This window comes from Chaetura pelagica, unplaced genomic scaffold (assembly GCF_000747805.2).
Source record: "Chaetura pelagica isolate M959 unplaced genomic scaffold, ChaPel_1.0 scaffold132, whole genome shotgun sequence".
Taxonomy (NCBI): Eukaryota; Metazoa; Chordata; class Aves; order Apodiformes; family Apodidae; genus Chaetura; species Chaetura pelagica.
In genome coordinates this window covers 859,397-886,811 of record NW_009952709.1, presented here as the reverse complement: position 1 = coordinate 886,811, position 27,415 = coordinate 859,397, and the positions used below count along the sequence as shown (strand labels likewise).

At 44.4% G+C, this 27,415-nt stretch overlaps 1 protein-coding gene across 1 annotated transcript in view; it reads right to left on the bottom strand.

Moving 5' to 3' along the window:
• Window positions 1-27,415, bottom strand: part of PNPLA7 (patatin-like phospholipase domain containing 7) — a 127,969-nt gene that overhangs the window by 37,805 nt on the left and 62,749 nt on the right. Inside the window, exons 20-25 of the mRNA XM_009994306.1 lie at window positions 26,406-26,466; window positions 24,145-24,294; window positions 14,864-14,927; window positions 13,262-13,430; window positions 11,955-12,137; window positions 11,208-11,326 (exon numbers count right to left, since the gene is read on the bottom strand). Coding sequence (XP_009992608.1) covers window positions 11,208-11,326; window positions 11,955-12,137; window positions 13,262-13,430; window positions 14,864-14,927; window positions 24,145-24,294; window positions 26,406-26,466 — 746 coding nt within the window. The remainder of the gene's footprint in view (window positions 1-11,207; window positions 11,327-11,954; window positions 12,138-13,261; window positions 13,431-14,863; window positions 14,928-24,144; window positions 24,295-26,405; window positions 26,467-27,415) is intronic.

Sequence of the window (27,415 nt, the reverse complement as noted above, 5' to 3'; positions counted from 1 at the left end):
GTCAGGGGGCTGAAGAAAATACAATTAATGCAGAAACAGACTGTGCACCAGTGTTCTCTCCACCAGCCAGGTTTAACATACCAACAGGATGTTGCCTGTCAGTGTTTGAAAGAATAAACATGATACCTGAGCACACAGAGAGGGGACATTTGTTTTTCAGCCTGTGACTACCAGAGCAGCAAGGCAAGGCTCAGCCTGGTCACGCTGCCCATCTCCAAAGTCCACTTGAGTTTCAGAAAGGAACAGAAAATACAGCTCAGGTATTCACCCTCCCCAGCACCCACCTCTGCTAATTGACTCATCAGGATTCAGATCTCTCTGAATGCAATGAAAAGATGTTATTTCCTTTGGTTAAAAACAGGATTAAGGTCATGGCTGCTGCAGAGCTCTGCTGTCTCTCTAACCAAAGCCTCCCTGGAGCACGACACACAGCTTGCTACATCACTTTCCTGATGTAGTTAAGTGGCAAAGTAGGTAGAAAACCAGAAATTGCCAAGGGGACTTTACTGAGCTCCCCTAGAGCCTAACAAACCTGAATTAAGGCTCCCTCATAACCTTAAAACTCCTGAAGAAGCAAAGCCACATGAATAAAACCAGCTTTTCCTTCATATAACAGCTTTGATTCAAAGCACATTATGTGCAGTCATTAGATCACCCAGCTTAGGGGGTAAGCACAGATGAATATGTGTGTACTATCTCCACTTTAGAGACATGCAGAAGTGGTGTGTTGGCCAATGATTCCCCCAGTGCTGCTTTGAAAGAGCCAGAAGTGAACTGAAGGTGACTGAGCTTCAAGCCCACGGGAAGGGACAGTCCAAAACACCACAAGGCACATGGGCTGACCTGCACTTCTGGGCCCCAAAACTGGTGCTGGTTATGGAATCAGCAGGTCTCAGACTAACATGTAAACTACATCCACTACACAACTGTTCCCTGCATGACACCTTTTGTGGTGGTGGTGGATACCTCCTCAGAGCTACGCTGGGGCTGCTTGTTGCATTGGTGTTGGGGGAAGACCAGACACTATTGAAATGCAAGGCTCTACAGAGTGGTGCCTAGAGAGGTGAAATGGAAGTTTGTCCTCTATATAAAAAGAATCATCTTTGGTACATGTATTGTTGCTGATCCAAACACAGAGTGGCAGACTCATTGACCTGGAAATCAAGCAAATTTTCCCCAAGTTGCAACTACGTTATCTCTGATTTGGCACCTTCAATCATCTGCAACAATATATAAAAGGGTCACTTTTAAACCTAATTGTACTTGTATCTTTCCAATAACATTATTTCGCAGCTTTCCTGATCATAAAACTTGCCAGTATCATAAATTTGCCAGAACAGTTTCAGTGATTAAGCTGTCAGTTCAAGAGGATAACAGAAAGCTGTATTACTTGTGCACTAACAAGGAAGTTTCCAATCAGGACAAGATTAATTAATGAATTAAGCCCCACTTCTAAGCTAAATAGAGGGAATAATCCCACGTTACTGGGTTCTCAACTCAGCTGCCCAGAAGAAAGCTTTCTCCTTTCCACTGCCCATTTTTACAACTGACCCCAGTCACACATATATTCATTCAGAACCCTGAATTATTCCCAACTTCCCCTCCATTAGCAACAGCCTCGTTTCTCTTCAACATCCTCCCACTTCACTTTGCCCTCAGATTCCCACTATCTCCTTAACTCAGAGATAAGGAGCCATTTTTCCTTCAGCCTTGCCATGCTACAGAGATTGCACCTCATCCCTGTGCACTCAAGGATATGACACCATGTTTGGCAGAAGCACCAACTCCTCTTTATCCCAGTCCCACTGATTTCCTGCAAGAAAATCCAAATACGGTGTTCTTTCAGCACTGATCTTGTTCCTGCTTTACACACTAATTTTAGAACAAGCTTTAAACAAGGAGATTTTTGCTTGACACAGAAGTAAATGAGCAAAAGCTGTTCAGCCCTTCCAGGAAGGTTTGTCAGGTCTACCCAGTGCTGGGCTGTGAGGGGATCCATGGGGAAACCACTGGAGGGGAGAAAACAGAGTAAATCAGAAAACACCAAGGTTGCCCTGGTGGGTACATGCAGAAGGGGGGAGAGGCTGGATAGCAAACTGCACCCCCCATCACTCTCCTCCTGGGGATGGCAAAAAAAATCCTGTCTCTTGCTATGAGCCAAGAAACAACTCAGTTATCTGCAGTGTCTGTTAGAAAGAATTTCTTTGGAAAACAAATGTATTTCTCCTTCCCTCACCTCCTTGAGACTTCTTGTGAAAAGTCTCTGAACCCACTTTGGGCACGTCTGAAAGCTGCAGAAATAAGACAAAACCACAGAACAGAAGGCTGTGGCTGCCCTGACAGTGTTGAAGGGCAGGTTGGATGGGGCTTGGAGCAACCTGGGCTGGTGGGAGGTGTCCCTGCCCATGCAGGGGTTGGATCTAGATAATCTTTAAGGTCTCTTTCAACCCAAACCATTCTATATTATATGGTTCTACGATAAATTCACAGAATTTAACTGTGATTTTACTTCTCCAATTTCCTTTTTCTTAACAGGAGAGCTCCTTGCCCAGATAAGGTTAGACAGAAATTCCTACAAATCACAGCAATGCAAGAGCTTTGCCATCTTCCTGAAAGCACATGGACTTGCCAACAGAACATTGCAAGTGCTACGTGGAAAGTGTTCCCTCAAACTTGCAGCTCTGTAACACAGCACACATTTATTTCAGCTGATAAAAAGAGGTGCAAAACCAGTAACAAGAGGTGAGCCACAACTCCACCTTCTCCTTTTTTTATTTCATGTGTACATCCAAGTACAGGTATGAGTTTGGTGGGCTGAAGACTGGAGATCAGGATAGGACAGACCAAATAAACCCTGTGCAATTCAACTTATTCTATTTTTTTTTAAGCCATAACTTAGAAGGAGATGGCTCCCAAGCTCCCACTGCTTGGAGGATTTAACAGAAGCCAATCAAATCTTCAACTTCCATGGGAAATGGGAGCAAATGAGCAATTACACAGGTGCTATAGCTGGAGAAAAGAAAAATCAGATCATTAAGCATTACATGGGTGCCCAGCCATATGAAGATGGCTTTTATGTGCATGTGATGACCCAATTATTACACAATTCACCCAACAATTTGCTTTCAGATCTGAAAATTCTGCCTTAAAGTGCAGTTGTCTTAAACACAAGCAGAGCCCTGCACCACCAGGCAGAGTTTTGAACAGATGCATAAATATGATTCATCTGGCTGAGCTCTGGGCTACACAAGATGGTCCATCCCTGAAGAAATCAAAGCAAAACCCCTTAGGAACAATTACCCTGCAGTCTATTACCAACCACTGGCAAACAAAGCCTGAAGCCTTCAGCAAGGTCTCATGAGGTTTTCTCAACAAAAGCAAACGCTCAGAACTCACTGTTTTATTTTTAGGACTTGGGTTTTGTTTGTTCAAACAACTTACTCCAGGGATGACCTGGATAAGACTCAAGTTAGGTATCCAAATATAAGTTACCATCCTTTCCAAGGAAGAGCAGACATTCCTTATCTTTCTCTTTCAGCTTCCACAAACCAGTACCACAAGTAAAACACCAAGTCAAAGGTGTCATATTATCTTTAAGGATAAAGAGTTTAGACTCTTCTCTGCTATTTTAGCTCCTGGGTATTGCCCTGAAATCAAATTTGCTTTTTGAAAGACAAATGGAACCCAGGGACACTGGAATTCAGATTTTGGTTTGATTGATGTCCACGTAGCAATGGATGTTCCACCAACAGCATGAACACACACAGGCAGGGCACTTCTCCAAAGACCTGTATGAATAATTACAAGCTCTCAAACTCCATTCATCAATCTGAGCTTTAGAAAGGGATATAAGAAGGAAAAAATTACAAACTCCACTTTACACTGAGATACAGACATCTATCTACACACAAAAAAAACCCTATTACAATTCTTCAAATTCCTTCCCTTCCTCCAAAACTCACCTCCCCCAGCAGCAAGGGAGGGTAAAGGCTGCAGGTTGACAAATGCAAAGGTCACCAGGATTAACCTTGGGACTGCCAACTTTCTGCCCTTCCAAATGCCAAAAGACAGATCTGGTCTGCTATACAAAGGGATCACTTTAAAGAAAGTGACCTGCAGGAAGGGTATTTCAAGTATTCAGTGTTTTTTTTCGTCATGACACAAAGCAGATTCAGACACTTTTCTATTATTTTGACAGGTCCATAGAGCAGCAATTTTGTTTCATGCAGCTGCTGGACAGGAAGCTTCATTCCTCTGCTGGAAGGAAAGGAGGGATAATTTTTCAAGTTTCTTTCATATTTTGATTCAGTTTCCTGACACCCTTTACAACAATACCAGGATGAGGAATGGGATCCTTGTAACAGTGCTTATTCTTCAAGACCTGTCTTGCCACAGAACAGGGAAGCAGTGCCCTTGCAGGCCATCTCAGTACCTGGAGCAAGCAACCAGAAATTAAACAAGAATCTTATGGATGCTGCCTGACTGTATCATGGGAGAGAAAAAGAATAAACAGGAATTGCAAACAATCCTCACTCTTATCTTGCATAAGTAGAAAACAGGGAATGGTGTGAACTGAGTGCAGAAGGACCCAACCTGTGCCAGGCTGGCTCTGTGGGGGACTGCAGACACCAGGCTGGGGACAGGGATCTCAGCCAAACACAAGCAGAACCCAGCAGCACTGACCACTGGTCTCCACACCCCCCTGGCTGCTCACCTGCCTGAGGACAGGCTGGAGCCACCTTAGCCCTGCAAGGCCACAGATGGAATCACAGAACCACAGATCATTTGGGTTGGAAAAGACCTTCTGGATCATCTAGTTCCAACCTCTAGACCAGGTTGCTCCAAGCCCCATCCAACCTGCCCCTGAACATTATAGAATCATAGAGTGGTTTGGGTTGAAAGGAACCTTAAAGATCATCTAGTCCAACACATCCACATCACATCACCACATCCAGCCATCAACCTGCCCATGACACCAGGAAGGCAAATGCACCCCATCCCCAGGGGATTAGGACCCCACAACCTACAGAATGGGTTCCAGAGACCACTGTCATGGAACCTGTTGGCTTCCATCAGAGCAGGGCTCTTCTACAGCATCTCTGCACTGCAGGAGATAACATCAGAGCTGGTGCTGCCCTGAACTGGCCAGGGACTACAGGCTTTGCTTGTGTGGGCTCTTTGCTGCCCAGAACAGGCAAGGATACAGTCAAATCTCAGCAACCCTTGCAATAATGTTGACCAAATATCTTGACATTGTACCCAGACAACACCAACAGTGTTACCAGCAGCCTGGTTACTCCTCAGCGACTGCACACTGGAATAAAGAGTTAACTTTATCTTAGCAATTGGCCTGGATGTCAGGCTTCAAGCAAATTCCCCAGACATCCACTCCATGAGAGGAAAGCAGAAATCCATACACAATTAGAGACATCAATACCCTCCTGAAGCCCCAGGCAATTCCTAGTGCTAATGGCTGATACTTCTCTTCCTGCAAGTGCTTCAGAGCACCTCACAAAGGATGACCTGCACAGATGCCAAAGCTGAGTTGGCAAATGCCTTGTTTTCCAGAAGGAGAACAAGCTATAAGGATTTAAGCCATTTCCTCAAGCCCACTTGATGGTCAGGAGCTCAACCTTATCAGAGTAAGATCCTGACTGCCCACTCCTCCACCTCAGGTCTTTAACCCTCAGTAGCTGCAGTAACTCACAACACCATGAGCACCAGGAGAGGCTGTTGTTGCTCCTTCACAACTATCCCAGGCAAGGTCAGAATGAAGAACAATGGTTTTATGGTCAGTTTTGTGTCATCATTTACTTCAGAACAAGTGTTTTACCAGACTATGTTTTTTGAATGCTTCACCATCTAATTTTTTTTCTCAAGCTGTCAGCCCTCGGTTTACTGTGAATTTTAAGCACTGTGTGAGAGATAACAAATGAAGGGCATACCTGTCCCCCACTAGAAACCACCAAGAGCAACCTTAAACACTGCCATCTATCATCTATTTGCCAAACACAGTGTGGTCCTGAAGCTCACTGCATGATCTGGGAATTATCAGCTCCTCCAGGATGGTAGGAGCAGTTGGCAAACTGCATTTTTTTTGCAATAGGTGCCTTCAGAGAGCACTTGAAACAAGGACTGAGAAAGGAACTAAAGAGGAGATATAAAACTGACAAAGAGGAATGGATGTGGAATGAAAATGTGCAAAGAAACTGGATAATCTCAGGGCTTGGATGTGTCAGAAAGGGAAAAGGGAGACGTAACAACCTAACAGAGACATGGCCAGCTGGAAAAACACAAAGGGTAAAAAGATTTCATGTAACATTTGGATAGGAATGGAAGCATGGAGAAGAGGATATTAAGCAAGTTCTCAAGATGAGCATAATTTTTATTCTGCAGCATAAGGAACTGATCATACCAGCATATTTGGGCTCCAGAGATCCCCATCCCTCCTACCCTGAGGTGCCTCTCATTGGACTCAGTCTGTGTAATGTTTTGAACACAGCAAAGGAGCTGAAAAACATCTACTGAGCTCCAACTCAGGTGAGGAATATCAAAAGTCCAGGAAATTCCCACAGGAATTTATTTCATCCCTTCTGTGATCTCAATATTGAGTATGTTTAGGATCCCACAGGGAAAAATCCCTGCCCTGTGCCCTGATGACAGTATTTTCAGTGCACACCTTGGGAAGTGGCTTCTGAATTCAGGCAGCAAATTCCTGCCTTCTCCCCCCACACGTTCTTCTAGCAGCATATTGTCTGGGTGCTTCTGGTCAAGTTTATTAGTCTAAAAAAGCAATTCCCCTCATGCTTCCAGTTACTACCCTGTATTTGAGGTACCATCTCCATTTCAAGTACTGCAGCTCTGCAGTAGCAGCTTTAAGGCAACGTCTATGCACACACTTCTCCCTGAGGGGAGTAAAAAGCCTCGTTTCTTCAGTTATCTGTCTTAGTTGAGGAGTAAGGATAAATCTTTCTTTACTGCTGGAACTGAATCCAAAGCACCTGCACCATAAAACTTCACACAGCCTCCCCAGGAGCTTCTGTTATTGCCAGAGACTGAACATCAGGGTTTCACACCGCTGCTATTGCCTGCACAGCAGGAGGAGAAGCTACAGCAAGGAAAGTGCATGGTCTGCATCCTGTGAGCAAACTGCCCATCCTAAGGACAGCACTTTGTCATTGGAATGTTACTTTCACCTCAAATTTCAGCTTTGTACTCCTCAGATGTTTTACCATACCCTGCAATGTCAGCTCCACCACTGCTCCACCCCGTGGTTTCCACACCTCCCATCCTGACGGAGGAGCCTCCTCTTTCATTACACCCTAGCAGGCTCCCTGAGCTTAGACATTTTCTGTGCAGTCTTTGCTGCAAGTCTTTGTCCCAGTGCAGAGTAAGCACAAGTAAGTTCTTTGTGCCTTTTGGATAAACTGCAGTGCCAAGGGATCAGTGTCCGGTGGCAGAGACTGTAAGCAAGACTGATGAGCAGGTTGTTACTCAGACTTGCCTGAATAAATTGGAGCTGCAGCCACAGATAACAAATGCAGCAACAGGAAAAGCTCCTTGGTTTATTTTTTGTGGCATCAGGGGTCTTGGAGTCAAACACTGAGGGTGGAGAAGGCAAATGTCATCCCCTGAGAGCAGAATAGTTACGGGATCTGCCTCAGTCTTTTCCTCATGGGGTAAAGCCATGGAATCAGAAGATAAAGCCAGGCTTTAAGGAGCACAGAGACCCAAGTGAGGCTCAATATAGCCACCCATAAGAGACCAGGTGGAAGATGGACCTGCACATTTGTCCTTCTCTAAAAAAGCTGGGAGTGTGAGCACTCTGCACATGGCACAGGCTGCAGGAGCACAGCAGGCAGGCAAGGCAACAAGTGGGCTCAGCCACAAATATCTCCATAACAAGAAAGGCAAAACTTGCTTCTCCTGCTCTGCTGCTTTTATCCTCCCTTTTCAGAGGGCCAGAGCTGAAAATAAAGAAGAAAAGGTAGAAAGCACAAGCTGATGAAACAGACCAGCTGCCTAAAATGAAAAGGCATGAGTCAGAGTCAAATCCTGAGAGTCAGCAAGAAAGCACTGGGGAAAAAACACTACTGGACAGATCAAAAGCTGAGGTGAAATAATAAGTTTGAGGAGAAAACTAAATGGAAAAAGGAGAAAAGAAAAGATGTTCTCATGAAATAGGTACAAACATTTCAACAGCAGCTCCTCAGGGAAGGCTTAAATGCTCAGCCTGAAGGAAAGGGAAGTGGAGGGATGGGAAAAGCAGGGAGTGCTGTGGAGCCCTGTCCACCCTGCACCAGAGAGCAGGGACAGGGCAGGACGTGGGGACTCCCACTCCCTGGGCCCATGCACATTCATTCCCAGCAACTGATCATTATGCCTTAATTTAGACAGCACACCGAAAAAAGGCAAATAACTTCTTTTAACAAGTCTTTCCTTCTCAATAAGCATATCTTATGTGCATCATGGTTTTGTATCCTGTGTCTTACTGCAAATACAGTTTCCTATCAAAAGGGCCAAACAGGAACAAATCTAATGCTTTGTGTTATCCCATTATGCCCATGTGGAACAGACACCTTGGACTGAATTAACTCCTAGAATAATGACATTAAAATCATCAACAAAGCTTCCCATCACAATTTGCTTCTGCAACAGCACGACCCATTTTTTTTTCCAAAGCCCTAAGGATTCCCAGCTACTTCTGTATTAATTAGTTACTCCCCATAAATTTTAGTTTTCAAATAGCTTTGCTAAGACAACTATAGAAAACCAAAGAAAGGGTGGGCTGGATGTGGGATGGCTAAAGGTCATGAGAAGGGTTTATGGGAAGGTTTATGCCTTTGCTGCAGGGTTTGATGTGTCATTACTCTTGCAACTACATTGCAAAGCTATTATTTTTCTAAATGCAAATCCCCTTTCCTTCCCTGAAACTCCACAATGTTTCTAACTGAAATTAAGCTAGCACTCAGAAAAGCAAAACACTATAATTTTAGTACTGTATCATTTCAATTTGTTTTATTTTTTTAGTCATAAGAGAAGGAAAACCTTTAGTTCCTCTGAGCCTTTTGTCATAACAAACCACAAAGATAATTATTAGGAAGCTTCTCTGGTAAAACCTCCCAAACTCACTTGTCACTGGAAAGCCAAACATTCCCAAAATAAATGCTCCATAATTGATCTCACTGGCATCACAGATCATGATAACTCCAACAGAAATATCCCCCAGCCAGCTCCCTGTAACAAGGAGCTCTCTCTGATTTTTGTGCCCAGGATGATTTATTCTTCCAGAACCAAGTGGGAGGTTACTTTGTGTGGTGTATTATCCAAACACCAGATCAAGTGTTTGTGCAGTGACCCATCAAGATGTTTTTAGCTGGAACAGGCTTTAATGACAGGATGATTTTAAATACCTAGTGCACAATCCCTTGAAGGTGCCTTGTTAGTAGAGAAGAGGACCTAAGAAATCACTTTGACCTGCAAACCTTCCAAAGGCAGATTTTTACAAAGTTCAGGGTAACTTGATGCTCTCTCCAGAGTCTTAATTACAGTTCCACTTCAGAAACAACTTATTTAAAAATCCCAATATTATGCCTAACCCAAATTTGTGGCACACAAGCACCTCTCCCCTGGAAGCACAACGCTCACGCCATTCACATGCCAGGCTGAGCCCCCAGCAAAAGCATTTTAGACCATGACATAAATAAGGTTTCAGAGAAAGAAGAAAATTATCATATTTATCCATTCCTCCATTTAATCGTCCTAAAGTCCTCCATATTGCATGGATGCAGAAATGAGCAAATTAATGGCTAACGGGACATGGTCACATTGCTGAAGGGGTGGTGTGTGTCCAGGAAGCCTAAAGCCAACACAGGAGCAGTGCAGCAGGTCAGCTTTGTGGAGGAGGACAACACAGGACCAACAAACAGACTCAACAATCCTGCCCTTTCTTACCTCTGCTCTTGAGAACCAGCAGGTGGTAGCTTGAAAATTAAGTAGCAGAACAAAACATAAATAGTTTGGCAAAATATTACAGCAGTGTTTACAGAAGGAAGCAAGGAAGGGAACAAGCAAAATGTGCTGCCAGAAATACAGAAGTGCACATATTTTAGCATGACACAGGCTTCAGCAGAGAGAGAGATGCTAGATTACAAGAAACACCCATGAGTGCATCAATTAGAAGCTTCCTGAGATGCCCAGGTGAAGCAGAAGCTCCCCTCATCTGCTTGACTTTGCATCTCCCCAAGATAGTGCTGATCTCAGAAATGAAACACTGAAATCATTTGAGGTGAGGAAACTGAAAGCACAGAGGATAGAGGCATCTCTGCAGCCACAGCACTGGCTGCCTCAGCATCAAGTGACTAATCAAGAACAAGCTGACACAAAGAGCTTTAACCTTTACCACAGTGAACACTCCCCCCAAAGCATGCACAAAAATGTGGTATTTCCACTGATTTAAATAAACAGGCTACATGCAAATTATATTTTATCCTCGAGAGCAGTATTTTTAAAGAAGGGCTTCAAGAACACGGTTATGAAGATGACAAAGATGGTGCTGTCTGGAGACAAAGTGCTACCAAATTGCTTGTCTGCCTCAACATGGCAGACAGGCAAAAAGTAAAAATGGATTCTAAAGAAAAAACATCAGTAATCATTTCTTGTCAAAGTTCACTCAGAATTCAGATGGAATTCTAATAAAGTGCTCAGCACACACCTTGCCCCCACGTCTGCAGAAACACAATCTTTCTGTAAAGTAAGGCTGTCAGAAGTGTATGGGTACCTGGGGTTTTGGGTGATTATAAAGAAGAGAACATTCTTCCATCAGAGGACATAATTCCTCTTGCTGCTCAGACTCTGAAAATCCTTGGGGGCCTTTGAAATATTGTGAACCAGTTTCTCATAGAGGAATCCACAGAGGAAAAAAATATTCATAGTGTAGGCCAACAAAAAGAAAGCAGTGTGGTATTTCGTGCCCTAGTCATCTCCTGGTATTAAACCCAACTTATGAGAGGTCTCAAGAGGTCACAGACACTCCTGTTCTTTCAGCAGAAATCCAAGCACAGCAGGTTAGGTTTGTGGAACAAAAGCAACTCCTCAACGTCTCCCCCAGACGCTGCTCAGCTTACAGGACACCTGATCCCCTGGAGCCTGTGGCAGCCCAGGGACCTGGCAGCAGGGCAGCAGTGTGCCCAGGACCAGCCACCCACCTCGCCCCGCCGCCCCCGAGCACCAGCGCGATGGCGTTTCCAGTCAGAACACGAGCCAGGCGGGAGAAGTCGGAGTGACGGTCTGGTGGCTTCTGGCAGACACGCTCGTACATCTCTATCTGCAGAGGGGAGGCAGAAGATGGTCATTCCAAAGGCAGGGTAGAGTCCACACTACCAGCCAACAAGTGACTGTTAATGAACTAGCCAAGCAGCTCCAGTGACCACACATGTCACACTTGTACAGTAGCTGGGAGAGCTGCATCGCAGCGCAGTGTTTTCTTTGGAGCTATTTCACTTTCCTGACAAGGATGTGAAGCTACTGGGAAGCATCCCAAGCCTGCCTCTGCTTTACCTTTAGCATGCTTCCCACAAGCACGGGGATAGGAATATTGAATCATTTTGGTTGGAAAAGACCTTTAAGGTCATCAAGTCCATCAGTTAACCCAGCACGCTGCAAAACTCTCCCTATCAGAGGACTCTACTGCAGGTACACACCTATCACTGGGACCCTGAGATAGTGCTCAGTGTCTGCAGCCAAGTGTGCATCCATAAAGAGGACAGGAGCCCCTTATCCCTGTTTCCTACAGTACATTGAGGCCAAACAGATTTAAAGAGAACACCATCTGTGCAACAGTCACACACATCAGAATATTGTGTAACAACATGACAGCAGATTAACTCTGATACACAGATCACAAGTAAAGTACTACAGCTGAGGGACCAGCCACCAAAGCAGGAATCTCTTACCAGCTTGGGCAGACTCCTTTTGGAGAAGACTCTGCGTGGACAGCGGAGGTGAAGATGAGCAGAACACCAGCTCCGCATGTTGAGCCATTCCACGGTCCGGGAAGGGAGAGGCCCATCCTCCTTGTGGAGCAGGACAAGCTGCTTCTGCGCTCGCACCGCCGTGTTCTCCAGCATCCTCTCCAGCTACAGCACATTAGACACAGCAAAGGAAGGTCAGGTCTGCACTGCTCCAGGGCCAGGTTAGCAGAACTGCGCTGGGAAACGCAGACGTACAGAAACACACCCATGTACCTCTGAGCCCTGCTCCTTTCTGAGCTGGCAGGCAGCTCTGCACGCTAAAAACCCTCAAACAAGACTGATTTGGGCAACTATGCTGCAAACTGTGGGCTTAGACGGCACACAGAACTCCAAAATCAGACAAGGATTCACACCTGACTACTTAAAAATGAATGTTTTAACCTAAAACAAATACCACCAAACGCACAGCACAGACACACACTGTTCATGCAAAATGGGTTTGCTTCCCAAGCCATACTTAAGCCTACAGATGTTTAGCATGTTTTGTTATTTCACATCCAATCAGATCCCTTCTTTCTCCTTGCATTCCTTATTTTTATTTTTTTGTTGTGCTAGGCAACTGGTGGAGATTGACTTCACTGAGCTCCTGCCTCCCACACACACTCATGAAGAACCAACACGACACACAAGAACCTTGCAGACGGTACCAGTCCCAGGCCCTTTGGAGGTCAGACTGCACTTCACCACCCTTAAAACCCCACCCATAACCTCATTTTTCAACTTCTTGCAGAATTTATGTGCCTGGTCAAACAACTTTGGTAATAAAACATCAAAAATAAAAATGTGTAGCAAGGGGGACCAAAAAAAAACCCCACAGCTTATAATCTATAATAAAACACATTAAAATATTCATACAATACAATTTATAGCTGTTTTTTCCCAGGCATATGCCATGAATTCCATCCAGACAGAAAATAATTACTTTATCTGGAGATCCTGCAAAGAAATTCTGGACAGAAACGCAAAGCTTCAGAGCAATCTGGCTTTTGATCTACCAAAATGACTCTTCAGAGGAAGAGAACTTAGGTGGAAATATTTCTGTATAAAAGTTGCCATTTCAGAGGATCCTGGTTCAGTTCCCTTTCTATTTATAACACACATTTCTCAGGAATGTTGCATTATTTATGCTTCACTGGGTATTAAACCCGGGAAAAATTCATGAGCATGAAAGAACCTTCTCTGATCTGGAGTGCTACCACTGCCAAGAGCAGGAGGAGCCATTTCCACACCTCTCCCACAGTGGGCTCCTGGTCTCCCAGCCCCACGATGAGGATGCAGTCGGCCTGGCGGATGCAGCGCTGGGTCCAGGGGGTGAGGCTGCTGTCTGCCTGGTACAGCACGATGCGGTGGATGTCCTCCTGCTGCCCCAGCCAGCTGGTCAGTCGGTACTCGTGGGTACTGGGGATGAGTAGAGAGGAAAAAACATCACAACAGAATCACAGAATGTCAGGGGTTGGAAGGGACCTCTGGAGATCATAGAGACCACCCCCCCTGCCAGAGCAGGACCAAAACCAGGGCAGGTCACTCAGAAAGGCATCCAGACAGGGCTGGAAAGGCTGCAGAGAAGGAGACTCCACAGCCTCTCTGGGCAGCCTGTCCCAGGGCTCTGTCACCCTCACAGCAAAGAAGTTCTTCCTCATGTTGAGCTGGAACTTCCTGTGCTGGAGTTTGAATCCATTGCTCCTTGTCCTGTCCCAGGGCACAAGTGACAAGAGCTTGTCCTGCCTTCTTGATGCCCTTATGTATTTATAGCCATTAATTAGATCCCCCCTCAGTCTTCTCCTCTCTAGACTGAACAGCCCCAGGTCTCTCAGCCTTTCCTCATCAGGCAGATGTTTCAATCCCTTCATCACCCCTGTAGCCTCCATTGGACTCTCTCAAGTAGATCCCTGTCCCTCTTGAACTGGGGAGCCCAGAACTGGACACAACACTCCAAGTGAGGTCTCATCAGGGCCAAGTAGAGGGGGAGTTAAACAGTTTTATATCACAGCTTCTGACAGACTAGAGAGAAATCTTACATGTCAAGCACAAAGTCTAGAGGGCGTCAGAGACCTGCACCTCTTGCTCATCCAGCCAAAGAACCTGCCCACATTTCCAGGCTCATGCTCCCTTTATTTCTCTGTTATTTATACCATTATTTACACACACAGAGGAAAGCAGAGGCACTGATGGGTAACTTCAGTAAGACTCCCATGCATCCCTCAGGATGAGAGAACTGGGTTTGTTCAGCCTTGAGAGGTTCCTCCTTTGGGGAGACCTTATTACCATGTACCAGAACCTAAAGGGTGGCTACCATGAAGATGGAGACTCCCTTTTTACAAGGAGTCACATGGAAAAGATGAACAGTAATAGGCACAAGTTGCTCCTGGGGAGATTCCAATTGGACACAAGAGAAAAAATTTTCACCATGAGGACAGTCAGACATTGGAATAATCTCCCAAGGGAAGTGGTGGATTCCCCTACATTGGACAGTTTTAAGACTCAGCTTGACAAGATGCTGGGCCATCTCATTTAAACTGTATTATCACCTAGAAAGGTTGGATCAAATGATCCTTGAGGTCCCTTCCAACCTGGCATCCTATGGTTCTATGAGTACACAATAAACACCCACTCGGAGCAACTCAGCTTTTCCAATTGCACAAGTGAGAAAGTAACAATGGAAAAACCCAGCCCTATTTGAACCAGACACTCCTGAAGCACTGCTGTCTCAAACACCTTGCTGAGAAAGCACAATGTATGCTAGAACACAGGATTTTATTCCCAAACACTCTATTTCTAAGACCAGCAGAGCATCTTCCTACATTTTTCCTAAGTGCCACTGAGGCAGGTACCTGTCCAGCGCAGCAGAGCCAAGTCGCTGTTTGATGTTGTCACTGGTGAGCAGCAGAGCAGGACCTGGAAGAACAAGAAGTTTCACATGTGAACACCTGCCATTCGGCTCCTGACAAACTGGAGAACATGCAGCTGTAACAAATGCAGTTCTGGCAATCTGCACTGAAGATGGTGACAGATCAGCACAGTGAGCAGAGCTGTTGTGGAACAGAGCTGGCACAGAGTCCTCAGGCTTATCTACAACATCTCCCCATTCTCCACATCCCTTGAGCTCTGTTCCTGCATTAGACTCAGCCTACAAGCTCCTTGATCACATCCCTCACTGTCACATAGCGTGGCAGTTGCCACTGCAGCCTCACAAACACAGCATGCAGAACATATATTCCAACCACAGAAAGCCCAGGAATCCAGTTGGAGACAAAAGCCACTTTGCTGACCTATGAAATAGGTAATGCATTCATCCTGCACCAAACCAGCGCCTCAGATGGATCCTACAGCTCCCCACAACAGTACAATTTCTTACTCAACATGCCCACAGGAGCCCATACCACTACTAACCCTCAGCAGAAAGAGACTCCTAAATCTGCAAGACACAGTCTGACCCACTGCCCAGACAGGCACACACACCTGCCTACAACATTATATACAAGATGAATTTTAGTGCACAGAGAGTGTCTTGCAGGCACTTCAGTTCCTTTTCCTTATTAGCAATTCTGTTCCATCAGCAGCAATACATGTTACATGTGGTGGAGGCTGCAGAGTAACTGCAGCTAAATACAAAAAAAGCAAAGCAAACTTAAGGGATTAGCCTCATAAGAAAACAGCAGCTGTCTCATTTGGAGAGAGAAATTCACATTTACACAACATGAAAGAGCAGTTGCTTTGTGTTAATGTTTTCATAATGTAATCCTTCATTTTTTTCATTAATAAAAGAACTGAAATGTATGTACCAAATAACAAAACACTTAATGATGTGAGGTCTCTCAAGGCATTAATAAAGCAGCAGGGCTTAATGTGTTTAGCAAAAATCAAGGAACCGTGAAAGAGCAAGTTGATAAAAGGCTGCAATTCCACACTTAGATGCTCCAAGAGCAAAAACCACAAGCCCAGCAACTGGAGCCAGACATCCCGGCCTTCAGGCCAACTCGTTTTCCCCACAACCCTCAATTCCCCCCATGAAGGCTTCACTCTGTTTTAACAAACTGCAGAGTTAAACTTGAAACAAACTCAGAGTGTGATTTTTCATCTGGTATTTTCAAGCAACCAAATAACGTCTGCTCTTTGTTACACTGATGAGGAATGAAAAGCTAACAAAAATGGAGAAAAATGTCCCTTAAAGTTGAGAGCAAATGATAGAAAGTAGAGGCAAGGGAGAAGGCACAGAAAAGAGGATGACTTGAAAGTAGAAATTAGCTTCCTCATCCTCCAAGGAAGTTTATGGGAGCTGGCTCCTCTGAAAGGATCAAATCCAAAGCAGAGTGAATTAGCTTATAACCATTTCCAGACCTGAACTGCTTTGACTTGCCCTTCCCTCCTGCCTCTGTGCTGCTCCTCAAACCATCAGTCTGCAGGAACAGATCGAACACTTGGGAGGGCTTTTACTACTTCATTTTTAAAACACTGGGAGATTCTTTGATCTGATTCACCCATTCAGGCTCACAAGCAGGCGGGGTGGCACAACTCTGGATGGGATAAAAGGATTAAGACAGGTCTCCCAGAAAAGATGAAGTCAGCAAGGGAGAGAGGAGAGGTAAGCTTTGAAATAGCACCTAACAGCAGAGTTATAGTTTGTCCTCACTAATGTGTCAAAGTTCTCAGCAAAGCAGAAACGATACGCAGTCCAAATACTCTTCCAGGATACGTGGCTTACAGAGCTTTATGATGGTGGTGGAAGTTTAGCAGGCACAGATGAACAGCCAGAAATGCAAAATGAGATGAAGAATGTAATAAAAATATCAAGAGACACAAATGATGAGATGGACACAGTTTGTTCCACCTCTGCATTTGCCTCTCACCTCCCTGCACTTGGTCACTGAGATCCAAGAACATTAGTGAGGGATCTTGGAGGGCACCACCCTGACCTGAGGCACTGGGGGCACCTGTCCTAAGCAGAAACCATTAAACCCAGTGACCCAACAGCCACAACACCTTTTACACAGGTGAGGCAGACATCACATAACTGAGTGCAGCTTCACCTTAGTCAAGGTGACAACCACTTCACCCACAGATAACCTGAATGGGGACAACACTTCCCCACGAAGCAGCAAAAGACGCTTGGAGAAGCATATGACTCCAGAAGTCATGTCCTCTCACCTCACCCACGTATTTGGAAAAGCAGCAGTTGGCAGGACATGACACAAACACGTGTGCACGGGCAGACAGAGCTGTGCCAGCCCAGGAGGAGCCTGCCCAGCATCCCCTGGCACACCAGCAGCACAGGACCATAGTGCCCAGACTCCCCATCCATGCCCAGCACAGAAGATAGTGAAGCTTCAACCAAACCAACTTTGCTTTGCTTCAGAAATAACAACCATCTGTTCTACCTCTTCCAATTTCTACCAAGCTCCCAATTAATCAACCATTAAATAACCCTCCATTAACATGATCAGCAACACCAACATATGTGTTCTCAAATGCATAAAACAGAATGACAAAAAGTTTATTTGACCTGAACTGCTGAGAGGAACCAAGAAATAAAAATTATTTTCAAGTACCCCTCAAACAGCCACAGCAGCAAGCAGGAATCATGGAACCACAGACTGGTCTGAGTTGGAAGGGACCTTAAAGATCATCCAGTCCCACCCCTGCATGGGCAGGGACACCTCCTACCAGCCCAGGCTGCTCTAAGCCCCATCCATCCCTTCAACACTGCCAGGGATGGGGCAGCCACAGCTTCCCCGGGCAACCTGGGCCAGAGTCTCATCACCCTCACAGCAAAGAATATCTTCCTGTCTCACCTACATCTCCCTGCTTTCAGTTTGAAGCCATTAGCCCTCATCCCATCACTCATTAAATATTCCTCTAAGCCCACAGTGCCTTCTCTGACTGAAACCAGCAGATTCCTGGGGAAGAGTATTAGAGCAAGGAGACCTTAATGAAGCTCTTCGAGCCTCCAGAAATTTGCAGCTCATTAATTCCTCAAGCCAGAGGTGCAACTTTTAGTAGCCCCCAGGGGATTTTTCTTTCAGTGAATCCGTTGGGATTCTACATCCCTGCTGTCATGTGCTTTAGGCCAGAAAACAGGCAGGGCAGCAGTCTTACCCCCAGGCACAGAGGATCATGATTCATGGGGAAACCTCATTGGAGCATATATATTGGCACTCCAGAGCCTCTGCTTTTCAGTACAGAACTACGAGTCCATGAAAGAGAAATGAGGAGAAAAAAATGCTGGCAAACACCAGAGTCCAGTTCATTTTATCATTTAAAGAATAAAAGGCACTCAAGGAAAGGATGAGACAGCTCCTCAGGGAGGCTTCTAGCTCAGATCCTGCCCCAGTAAAGAGACAGAAGTATCAGAAAAGAGATATAACTCTTGCTTTCTTTCCAAAGATGAGCATGGTACTCACTTCTGTAATTTTTTACTTCCCCATAACACTGATTTCCTAAAATGTGAAGGAGTGTGAATCCAGTTACCCTAGTTATAAGTCTAATAAAACATGGTCAAAAAGTTGCCCAGAGAAATCACAGAATCCTAGGGGTTGGAAGGGGCCTCTGGAGATCACCCAGCCCAACCCCCCTGCCAGAGCAGGGTCACCCAGAGCACATCACACAGGAACGTGTCCAGGTGGGTTTTAATGTCTCCAGAGAAGGAGACTCCACAACCTCTCTGGGCAGCCTGTCCCAGGGCTCTGTCACTCTCACAGGAAAGAAGTTTTTTCTGATGTTTACGTGGAACTTCCTATGCTCCAGTTTGCACCCATTGCACTGAAAAACACCTGGCTCTGTCCTCCTGACACTGCCCTTAACATATTTCTAAACATTGATGAGGTCGCTCCTCAGTCTCCTCCAAGCTCAACAGCCCCAGCTCCCTCAGCCTTTCCTCATAAGGGAGATGTTCCACTCCCTTCATCATCTCTGTGGCTCTGTGCTGGACCCTTTCAAGCAGTCCCCTGTCCTTCTGGAACTGAGGGGCCCAGAACTGGACACAATACTCCAGATGTGGCCTCACCAATGCAGAATAGAGGGGGAGGAGAACCTCTCTTGACCTACTAACCACCCCCTTTCTAATGCACCCCAGATGCCATTGGCCTTCTTGGCCACAAGGGCACATTGCTGGCTCATGGTCATCCTCCTGTCCACCAGGACCCCCAGGTCCCTTTCTCCTACACTGCTCTCCAGCAGGTCAGCCCCCAACCTGTACTGGTACCTGGGACTGACTGATCTATAATGGCCAGGAAATGGCTGTAAATCTACCTGGCCTGGAGAAAATACACAAGAAGCTACTGCCCAGTAAAAAATGCACTGTGGGAAAAATGTCAGCACACCAAACATACTTGCCTGGACTTAATAAAATAAGAATTTTTATTTGGTCTAATGAAAATCTACAAAATTATGTGTCAAAGAGACAGAACTGATGGATGAGTTGGATGCCTCAGTGCCAGAAGATCTTGCCCAGCAAAAAACACCAAGTTGTGCCAAGGTCCAGGCACTACATGAAACACTTCACATTTAAATCTAATCTGGGTGTAAAGGGAAATTCAGGAAGAACTAAATTTTAAAAAACCTCCAATAATAAATATATTTCAGTCAGCTTTCCAATACATTATACATTTTTAGATATTAAAAGAAAGCTTGTATTTTTAAGGGCAGAAAGGAAGGAGAGAAACACATATGTTGGATTTGAATCCCTCTCTACTTCAGTCTGAAATTATACACGACCAGAGGGCTCCCACATATACCCAGGATCTGCACAGCCATGTGGTATCATTCAGCTGCTCTTGGTAAAAGAACAAAAAAAAAAAAAAGTCAGGGAAAACCTATTTTTAAGGGCAGAAAGGAAGGAGAGAAACACATATGTTGGATTTGAATCCCTCTCTACTTCAGTCTGAAATTATACACGACCAGAGGGCTCCCACATATACCCAGGATCTGCACAGCCATGTGGTATCATTCAGCTGCTCTTGGTAAAAGAACAAAAAAAAAAAAATAGTCAGGCAAATCCTTTTTAAAAATCTGAATAGTGCAGAAAAGCTTTTTGATGAGAGATGCTCTCAGCTCTTCCAGGATTAAGGGGAAAAAACAGAATAATAATATCTGACATCATGAACCTTGACTAGAATTCATTAGCATGGTTATCCCAACCCAAAACTTCACAGCACTAAGAAAGTGTCCACCTTCATTTCACCCCAGTTCAGAAGTGGAAAAATCTGTCCCTTCTTTTTAGAAGTTCTCTATCCTACACCCTCCTTCTTTGGAGACTCAAAGCCCAAGATTCAAAGAAAGGGTTTTTACACCAAAGCACCAGCAAAGGAAGCAGTAACAGAGCTTCTGGCTTACCATGCTCTGCACCTCAATGCTCAGATCTTCCTTTACATCTGTACCTGACTCAAGATGAAGGCAGGTTCATGTCAATTTATTGCTGCCAGATACCAAGGAACCGCTTCACCATCCAGCTTTTAAGAGAGCAAATGCCATGGAAACATGAACATCCCTCAGAATTTAACTGGGACACAGTCACTGTCCAGAAACAATATCTGAATGTTCATAAACCATAGAAACACCCAGTCTCAAAGAAGGCAGCACCAACGTGCTGGGTAAAGCAGTGGGCGGTACCACCCATGGGTGGAGGCTCCCTGCATGCTGAACACAGCACAAATGTCCAGCCCAGAATGCCCAGGATGGAGATCAGTCTGGGCAGGTGAGAGGTTCTCATTGCAAACTGAAAAAAAAAATAAAATAAAATATTTTTAAAATATCATTAACCTCACACAAAAGAATCAAGCAACCAGCCCAACACGTCCTGCGTCGTTACAGGCAAAAGTGTTTTGGGGAAGAAAAGTAAATTCTAAACTATTTTCCAACTCCTGTGGACAACATGTATTAATTCATGGTGTTAAGAAGCTTCCACTGTCAGACTGAGATATTCTGTCACTATTTTTATACCCCTTTAATAAGATGGAAGTAGTTAAAAATTACACACAAAACCCCCCAGATTAACCCACAACCAGCGCCAACTCCCTGCTCTGACAACAGCCTCATGATGCCAGCTCCCATGAAGGGAAAAACCATCCTCAAATCTCATTTTGCAGGTTGTGTGACAGCCCAGTCTGCATCCCAAGCACAGACCCCAGGAACGGCAGGATATGGTACCTCACAATGGTTCTTGCCACCACCTCACTATTACCATGTCTTCTCCCAATTTCCTCTATCCTCTTGTCTCCAACCTACAGCAAGGAGATTCTAGGTGTCACTGTAATATTCATTTAAGTTAATATTAACAGGAAGAGCAAGGCATGTTCTAAAATAACATACGAAGTTGCAACAGAAAGCTAAATCCAACTGATTTAGCCTCACAGAAGTTCAGAGGCAACAAGGCTGCTCTCCACCAGTCTGGAACAGATTTCGAGCCCAGAGCAATGAAACAATATGGATCAAATGTGAAGTCAAGTGTTAAATGGCAACATCTGATAACAATTTACAATTAAACAACAAGTTTATCCTAGAAAAACCAAAAGGATAAACAACAAAAATAAGCCAACAGCAGCAAAACTAAAGCACAACCCCCCTTCCTGTCAAAATTAGGAACATATGTACTAAAAGAGAATTCTTTAAGAGATAGATTTTCAATTAAGCCTTCTCCAGCATGTTAATAACCCCTCTCATTTCCATAAACACATGTAAAGCCCAATTGCAGCTCACTCCCAAACCCCAGGTGCTCATCAGCCAATTTGGCAGCCAGAAGCAGGCTCAGCAAGACCCCAGTGCAGATCTGCTCGTGTAATGTTTCCATCCCCCCAGTGGACACAGTTCTAATGGCCAGAGGAATACCAAGACAATCCAAAAATAAAGTGAAATTTTGCTTCACAATGCTGACTTTACTACTCATTCCATATTTTAATTTAAGTAGAGGAACCAAGGGCTGGAGCAGCTCTGCTCTGGAGTAAGGCTGGGAGAGTTGGGGTGTTCAGCCTGGAGAAAAGAAGGCTCCAGGGAGACCTTAGAGCAGCTTCCAGGGCCTGAAGGGGCTCCAGGAAAGCTGGGAAGGGACTTGTGTAGCAAGAGGACATGGGGGAACAGATTAAAACTTCAAGAGGGGAGATTTAGATTAGACATTTGGAGGGAATTCTTCACCATGAGGGTGGTGAGACCCTGGCCCAGGTTGCCCAGGGAAGCTGTGGCTGCCCCATCCCTGGCAGCGTTGAAGGGCAGGTTGGATGGGGCTTGGAGCAACCTGGGCAGGTGGGAGGTGTCCCTGCCCATGCAGGAGGTTGGGACTGAATGATCTTTAAGGTCCCTTTCAACCTAAACCATCCTGTGATTTTATAAAGAGTCTGAAGAAGAATCATTCCAAAAAAACAGCCTCTTTCCTCATCACAAAGCACCACCAAGCATGGGCGCATTTTGCCACACACCAATAAGGAACACCCAAAGAATGTACAGTCATAGGATGAAGGAGACAAAAGTTACCAGAAGAAAAAGAAAATGAAAAAGAGAGCACTGCTTCTGTTAAAAAAATAACTGAAAAGAATAACAATGATAATAATAATAAATAATAAAAGCATTTAATAATAAAAGTACTGGTTAAAAAGTACCGGTAAAAACAAAGCCCACACAAAAAGCCCCCCAGGGCTGCCCAGCACACACCCAGACAGTGCAGAACATTAACTCCCCACTGTCCCTGAGGGCTGAGGGGCTGGCTGAGCAGCAGGCCACCCTCGAGGCCAGCACACCAGGCCTGCCAGCTGTGTTTTGCACCAGATGGGTGGCTGTGTTGTCACACAACACTTTCCTCTTCCCACTCCAGCCGTCTGCTCCATTTTGGCAAGGACGTCAGATGCCAAGGTTGCACAGTACCATCCTGAGCTGCCAAGCACTACACAGACATCAGCTGAGGAAAAGGGAAGGGTGAGCAAGGAAAGGCCCAGTGATTGTAACAAAACCCCTCGTTTGTTGTATTACTGTCTTTCAACTAATACGGTTATTTTTACTCTGAACAGTCCATTTACGTAGTTCAGTTGTTGTTTGTTTTATTTACAGGCTCCAAGTGCTGTCACACATCAAAACAAGCTGGCAGCAATCCATAAGCAGCACCCATCAGAGATCTGTGCTCCATTAGGGATGTACAATTTCTCTATCTCAAACACCCACAGATGAGTACTCTTTGTAACACATCTCCACCATTAAGCTGCATACAAATTCATATTTCAAAGAGTTCAAGGATCAACAGCTTTTTCCTGTGCCTGCTCACATAGAATATTTTTTTAAGCAGTATAATAAAGGCCAGCTCCATAAGTGGTTCTACCTCAAGCATCATGTAACCTGTACTTTTCAAAATAATAAGCCATGAGACAGCAGACTAACAATTCAAAGGACAACAGGAGATATACTTGAGAGATCTGTGATGGTGTATGAGGATGAGAAGAGGATGTTCAGGAAATGTCAAACCACAGAACTGAGCATGAACTGAATTGGGAATTGAATATATGTTTCTGTGAGCAACTGGAACTCGCACACACAACTTCACCAGTGGATAAAGCAATTAATGACTCAACTGTGAGCTGAATACATGGTTTTGTGAGCATCAGACAGACAAACAAGCTGGCAACAAATGAGACAAAAGATTTAAGACTTAAGTTTAGACTTGCAGTGCCAGCCCAGATCTCTTCCACAAGCTTCTTCCATCAAGTCTCACACACACCACTCCCTGCACTACCTCAACAAAAGAAAACTGCATCAGAAATCCTTTGCTGGACAAAGCTGTACAACTGAGGAAGCCTGAAAGACCGACACACATGACAGAGAGAATCAGACTCAGGCACAGTGGGAATGGTGCACTGTGGTGGGATTGTCCCATGGAGCACCCACAGCCTTAGCAGTGCTGATGGCAGCCAGGGCGAGAGGCCAGAGCCTGGCTAATAATTCTGAGTCATTAAGGCCACAGAGGTTTTCACTAAAATTAAATGCATGTAAGGGATGGAAACAGAGAAGCAAGAGGCAATGAAAAAGCCTGAAACTGAGCACTGCTACCCCCTGTGCAGAATGAATCCACTCCTGGCCATGGCTCTCTCAGAAAATAAGAGGCCTTGATCCCCCTGTGCAGCACCACGTAAACAATTCTTACCCACAGCACTGAGCGCGTGCTTGAGCTCCAGAGTAAAAGCTGTAAGTGGCACCTCTTCAGACACTGGCATAATTGCCACTGTGGAGAGATTGCTGGCAGGATTTCCAGCATCCCACTTGCTGCTGGAGCTGTGTAATCCAAGAGGGTGACCTGGTTGAAAAGAAGAAACTTCCCGTCAGCCAACCCGGAAAGGTCGGTGTCAGCTCCTTGTTTTCAATCATCAGGCAGCAAGCAAAGGGTCACTGAATTGCTTAACCTAAGATAAATATAACATCCTCTATATCCTATAAAAGGGAAGAGCTCCCACATATTTCATTCATAACAGGAAGAAGATCAATTTCCATCATATTTGGCTGCAGACACAGGAGGTGCAGGTAAAAGTCAGGGAATGTTAACAATAACTGGGTGTCTGGAGCAGATTAAACACAATGTGCACTTACCTGACCTGTTAAAGATGAAAAGGTGCTTTGAATGGCCACAACTTTGGAACAGGCATTGATATAGGCCACAAGAGGAGTTAGCTTAAATAACAGAACTCCAAAACCTGTTGTCAGTATCAAAATATTCCAAAAATTGTCATTCACTTTTTATGGGATTCCTAATCAAGGGGAAAAAAATTCTATTTTCAACAGAGTTTTGATAGGGAATGTGCATCTCCACTTATTTTCTCTCCAAGATGGGAAAAGGTGGAGCTTTACAAATATGTGCTTAGAAGTATTGAAATAAAATATAGAGCCTCTGAAGTAACTGTGGAAGGATCTCCAATATAACATGGTAAGCTGAGTAAGGACAATGACCGTGGGTACAGGAAAATATTTTTTGACAGAAACATGAGATTAAGATCTTCCTAGACACCTTTAACAGGGAAAAATCATGGATAGGGGTGTTCTATAAACTGCCCATTTTATTTTGGTACTATTTCTGCTCTCTTCAACTAAGCCTTCTCAGAGAACCTTAGTTTGCTGCTAATGCCTACCACCTCAGCTTTAAGGACACAATAAACTTATTATCATCTAAGTTAAGATTTAATGCTTATCTCATTTCACCCAGCAAAGGCCATTAAGATGAATTCTTGAGATGGACATATGGAAGTACTTGATTTACCACATGAAAACTCAAAGTCTATATGCAAGAGCAACAGCACCCTGCAGGCCACAAAGAAATATCAGATAAACATTTTTCAAATATATTCTGCAACTGAGTTATTCATTTCAAGTCTTCTAAAATAGCTCAGCACAGAACATTAAACAGTTTCATCACTCTTTTAGAGATCTTCAAGAAAGTATTTGTAGGTTCAAACAAATTACACATCACTGTTCAATTCCTTCATCTCACCCAGTCCTTCCTTCCTCAGAACTTCAATGGCAATTCTGTGATTCAACTCCTACTCCTCTCCTTAATTCTCCTCCTGTTTTCTCCAGATCACACAGTGTCCTGTTTCTCAAGCAGTACAGACTCTGCCCCAGGCCACAAGGACATCTCAACTTGCACAAACCTTTCACTACAGTTCTCACCAGGGGCTCGAAAGCTAAGCATGGAAAAGAAAGAATGGACTTGGAGATTTCCTCCCCAGGTCTGATCCAAAACATGGGAGTTGGCCACCTCATTCCCAAAGTCTCCTGGGAATAATGCATACACAGCAGTAAAAGTAATTTAAACAGCCCAAACAATCAAAAAAATCAAGCAACACACACAGCAAAGTGCTCCACAATACCTCAGTTAACGTGCATCTGTTTTCTTTTAAAAGCTGTTCAAAAAGATTTGGAAAATTTCCTCCTCCTCACTTCAGTCAGTAAATACACTTTTGTTTGGCCTCTGCCACATACCCAAAGCATACCAACCACCCCAGAGCAGACCATTTCCTCTCGGCCAATTCATTAAGATAATGCTAATGCAGACTCATTAAGTCAGTCTACATGCAAGATGCCACTCAGCATGATTCAAGGCTATTACAGCTGCTATTTCCAGTGCTCCCTTGGAGCTCTGGCAAGAAATTTCACTGCACATATGCAGCCATACTTTTCTATCTCCACTGCAAAACATCCCATTCCCACACTTAATTAGCTACGCTCTGCCAAAAAACCCCAACAAACTATACATATATGGATCATAAAATCACCATTCACTCTTGACAACATCTAAAACATTTAGTGACAAATTCTCTTTTCAAGTATGTGCTTTCTGTTTCTAGATTTAAGGCTGTAAATCTGGCTCCAAGGAAGCACCAGCATCAATGGGAACAGTCCAGGAATGAGTCTTACCTCCCTGCTGAAGACTGCCAAGAATCTTCTCCCCCAGTAAGTGAATAAGTCTAGTCACAACCTGGCAATGGGAAAGAAAAAGCAAAGAAACAAACATTCAGGCAGAATATACTAAAAATAGTGCATTGAAAGAGATACTTTCAAAATTTGGCAAGATGTTATCTCAAGTGGAACCACCCACTGACAGGGTTTTATAACCAGGGCTTCTTTCCTGGCTGTCATGTCTGGTCACTGATCATTGGTCTTGATTTCTGTTACCTTATTTTACTCTAATCTGGAAAACCAAACCAAACAAGGCAGCATTTAACGTGAACAACAACAACAACAAAGTCCCATTATTTTGGGAAACATGTCCAACTGCATTTTCAGTTCTCTTTTCTCCCTGCAGTGCACCTGCACCTTTAGGTCACCCTCCCTGCCCTGTGGCTGTTGTACACCTCCACCTTCTGCAGGTACTGGCAGCTCACATAGGTGCAAGCCCCTCCTCAAACAGATCCTTCATCTCCATCCCCAATCTTCTTTCCCCTGGGAATTAGTCAATGTTTACAGTAGCCCATTTAAGACACCTTGAATGAAACAGAGAAATATACACTCCAAAATCCTGTAGAAACAGAGCAAACTATCTAAGAAATTGCTTTCCCTCTCAAGTCATGTTCAATGTGGCACCTTGGAAGGGACAGATTTTTTTTTTCCCCCCTGCTTTTTTTCAACAGAACTTACATTAATATAAATCAACATTCAAATAGCCAAGCACATCTGACAACTAACAAGCTTCTCTGTGCCATTAACTATCAATAATTCACAACAAGTGGTGTAGCAGAAGACTAATAATTGCAATACCAAGGAGTGGTAGACTTGGAAAATGCATAATTTATTGTGGAAGGGAAAAGAGATAATTCTTCATGCATTAAGTCTTAATAGAGCAATCCTTAGATATTCTTTCCCAGATAAATAATTCAAGGTCAAAATAACCCTGATCTTCAGGAGGACAAAAAAAACCCCTAAAAATA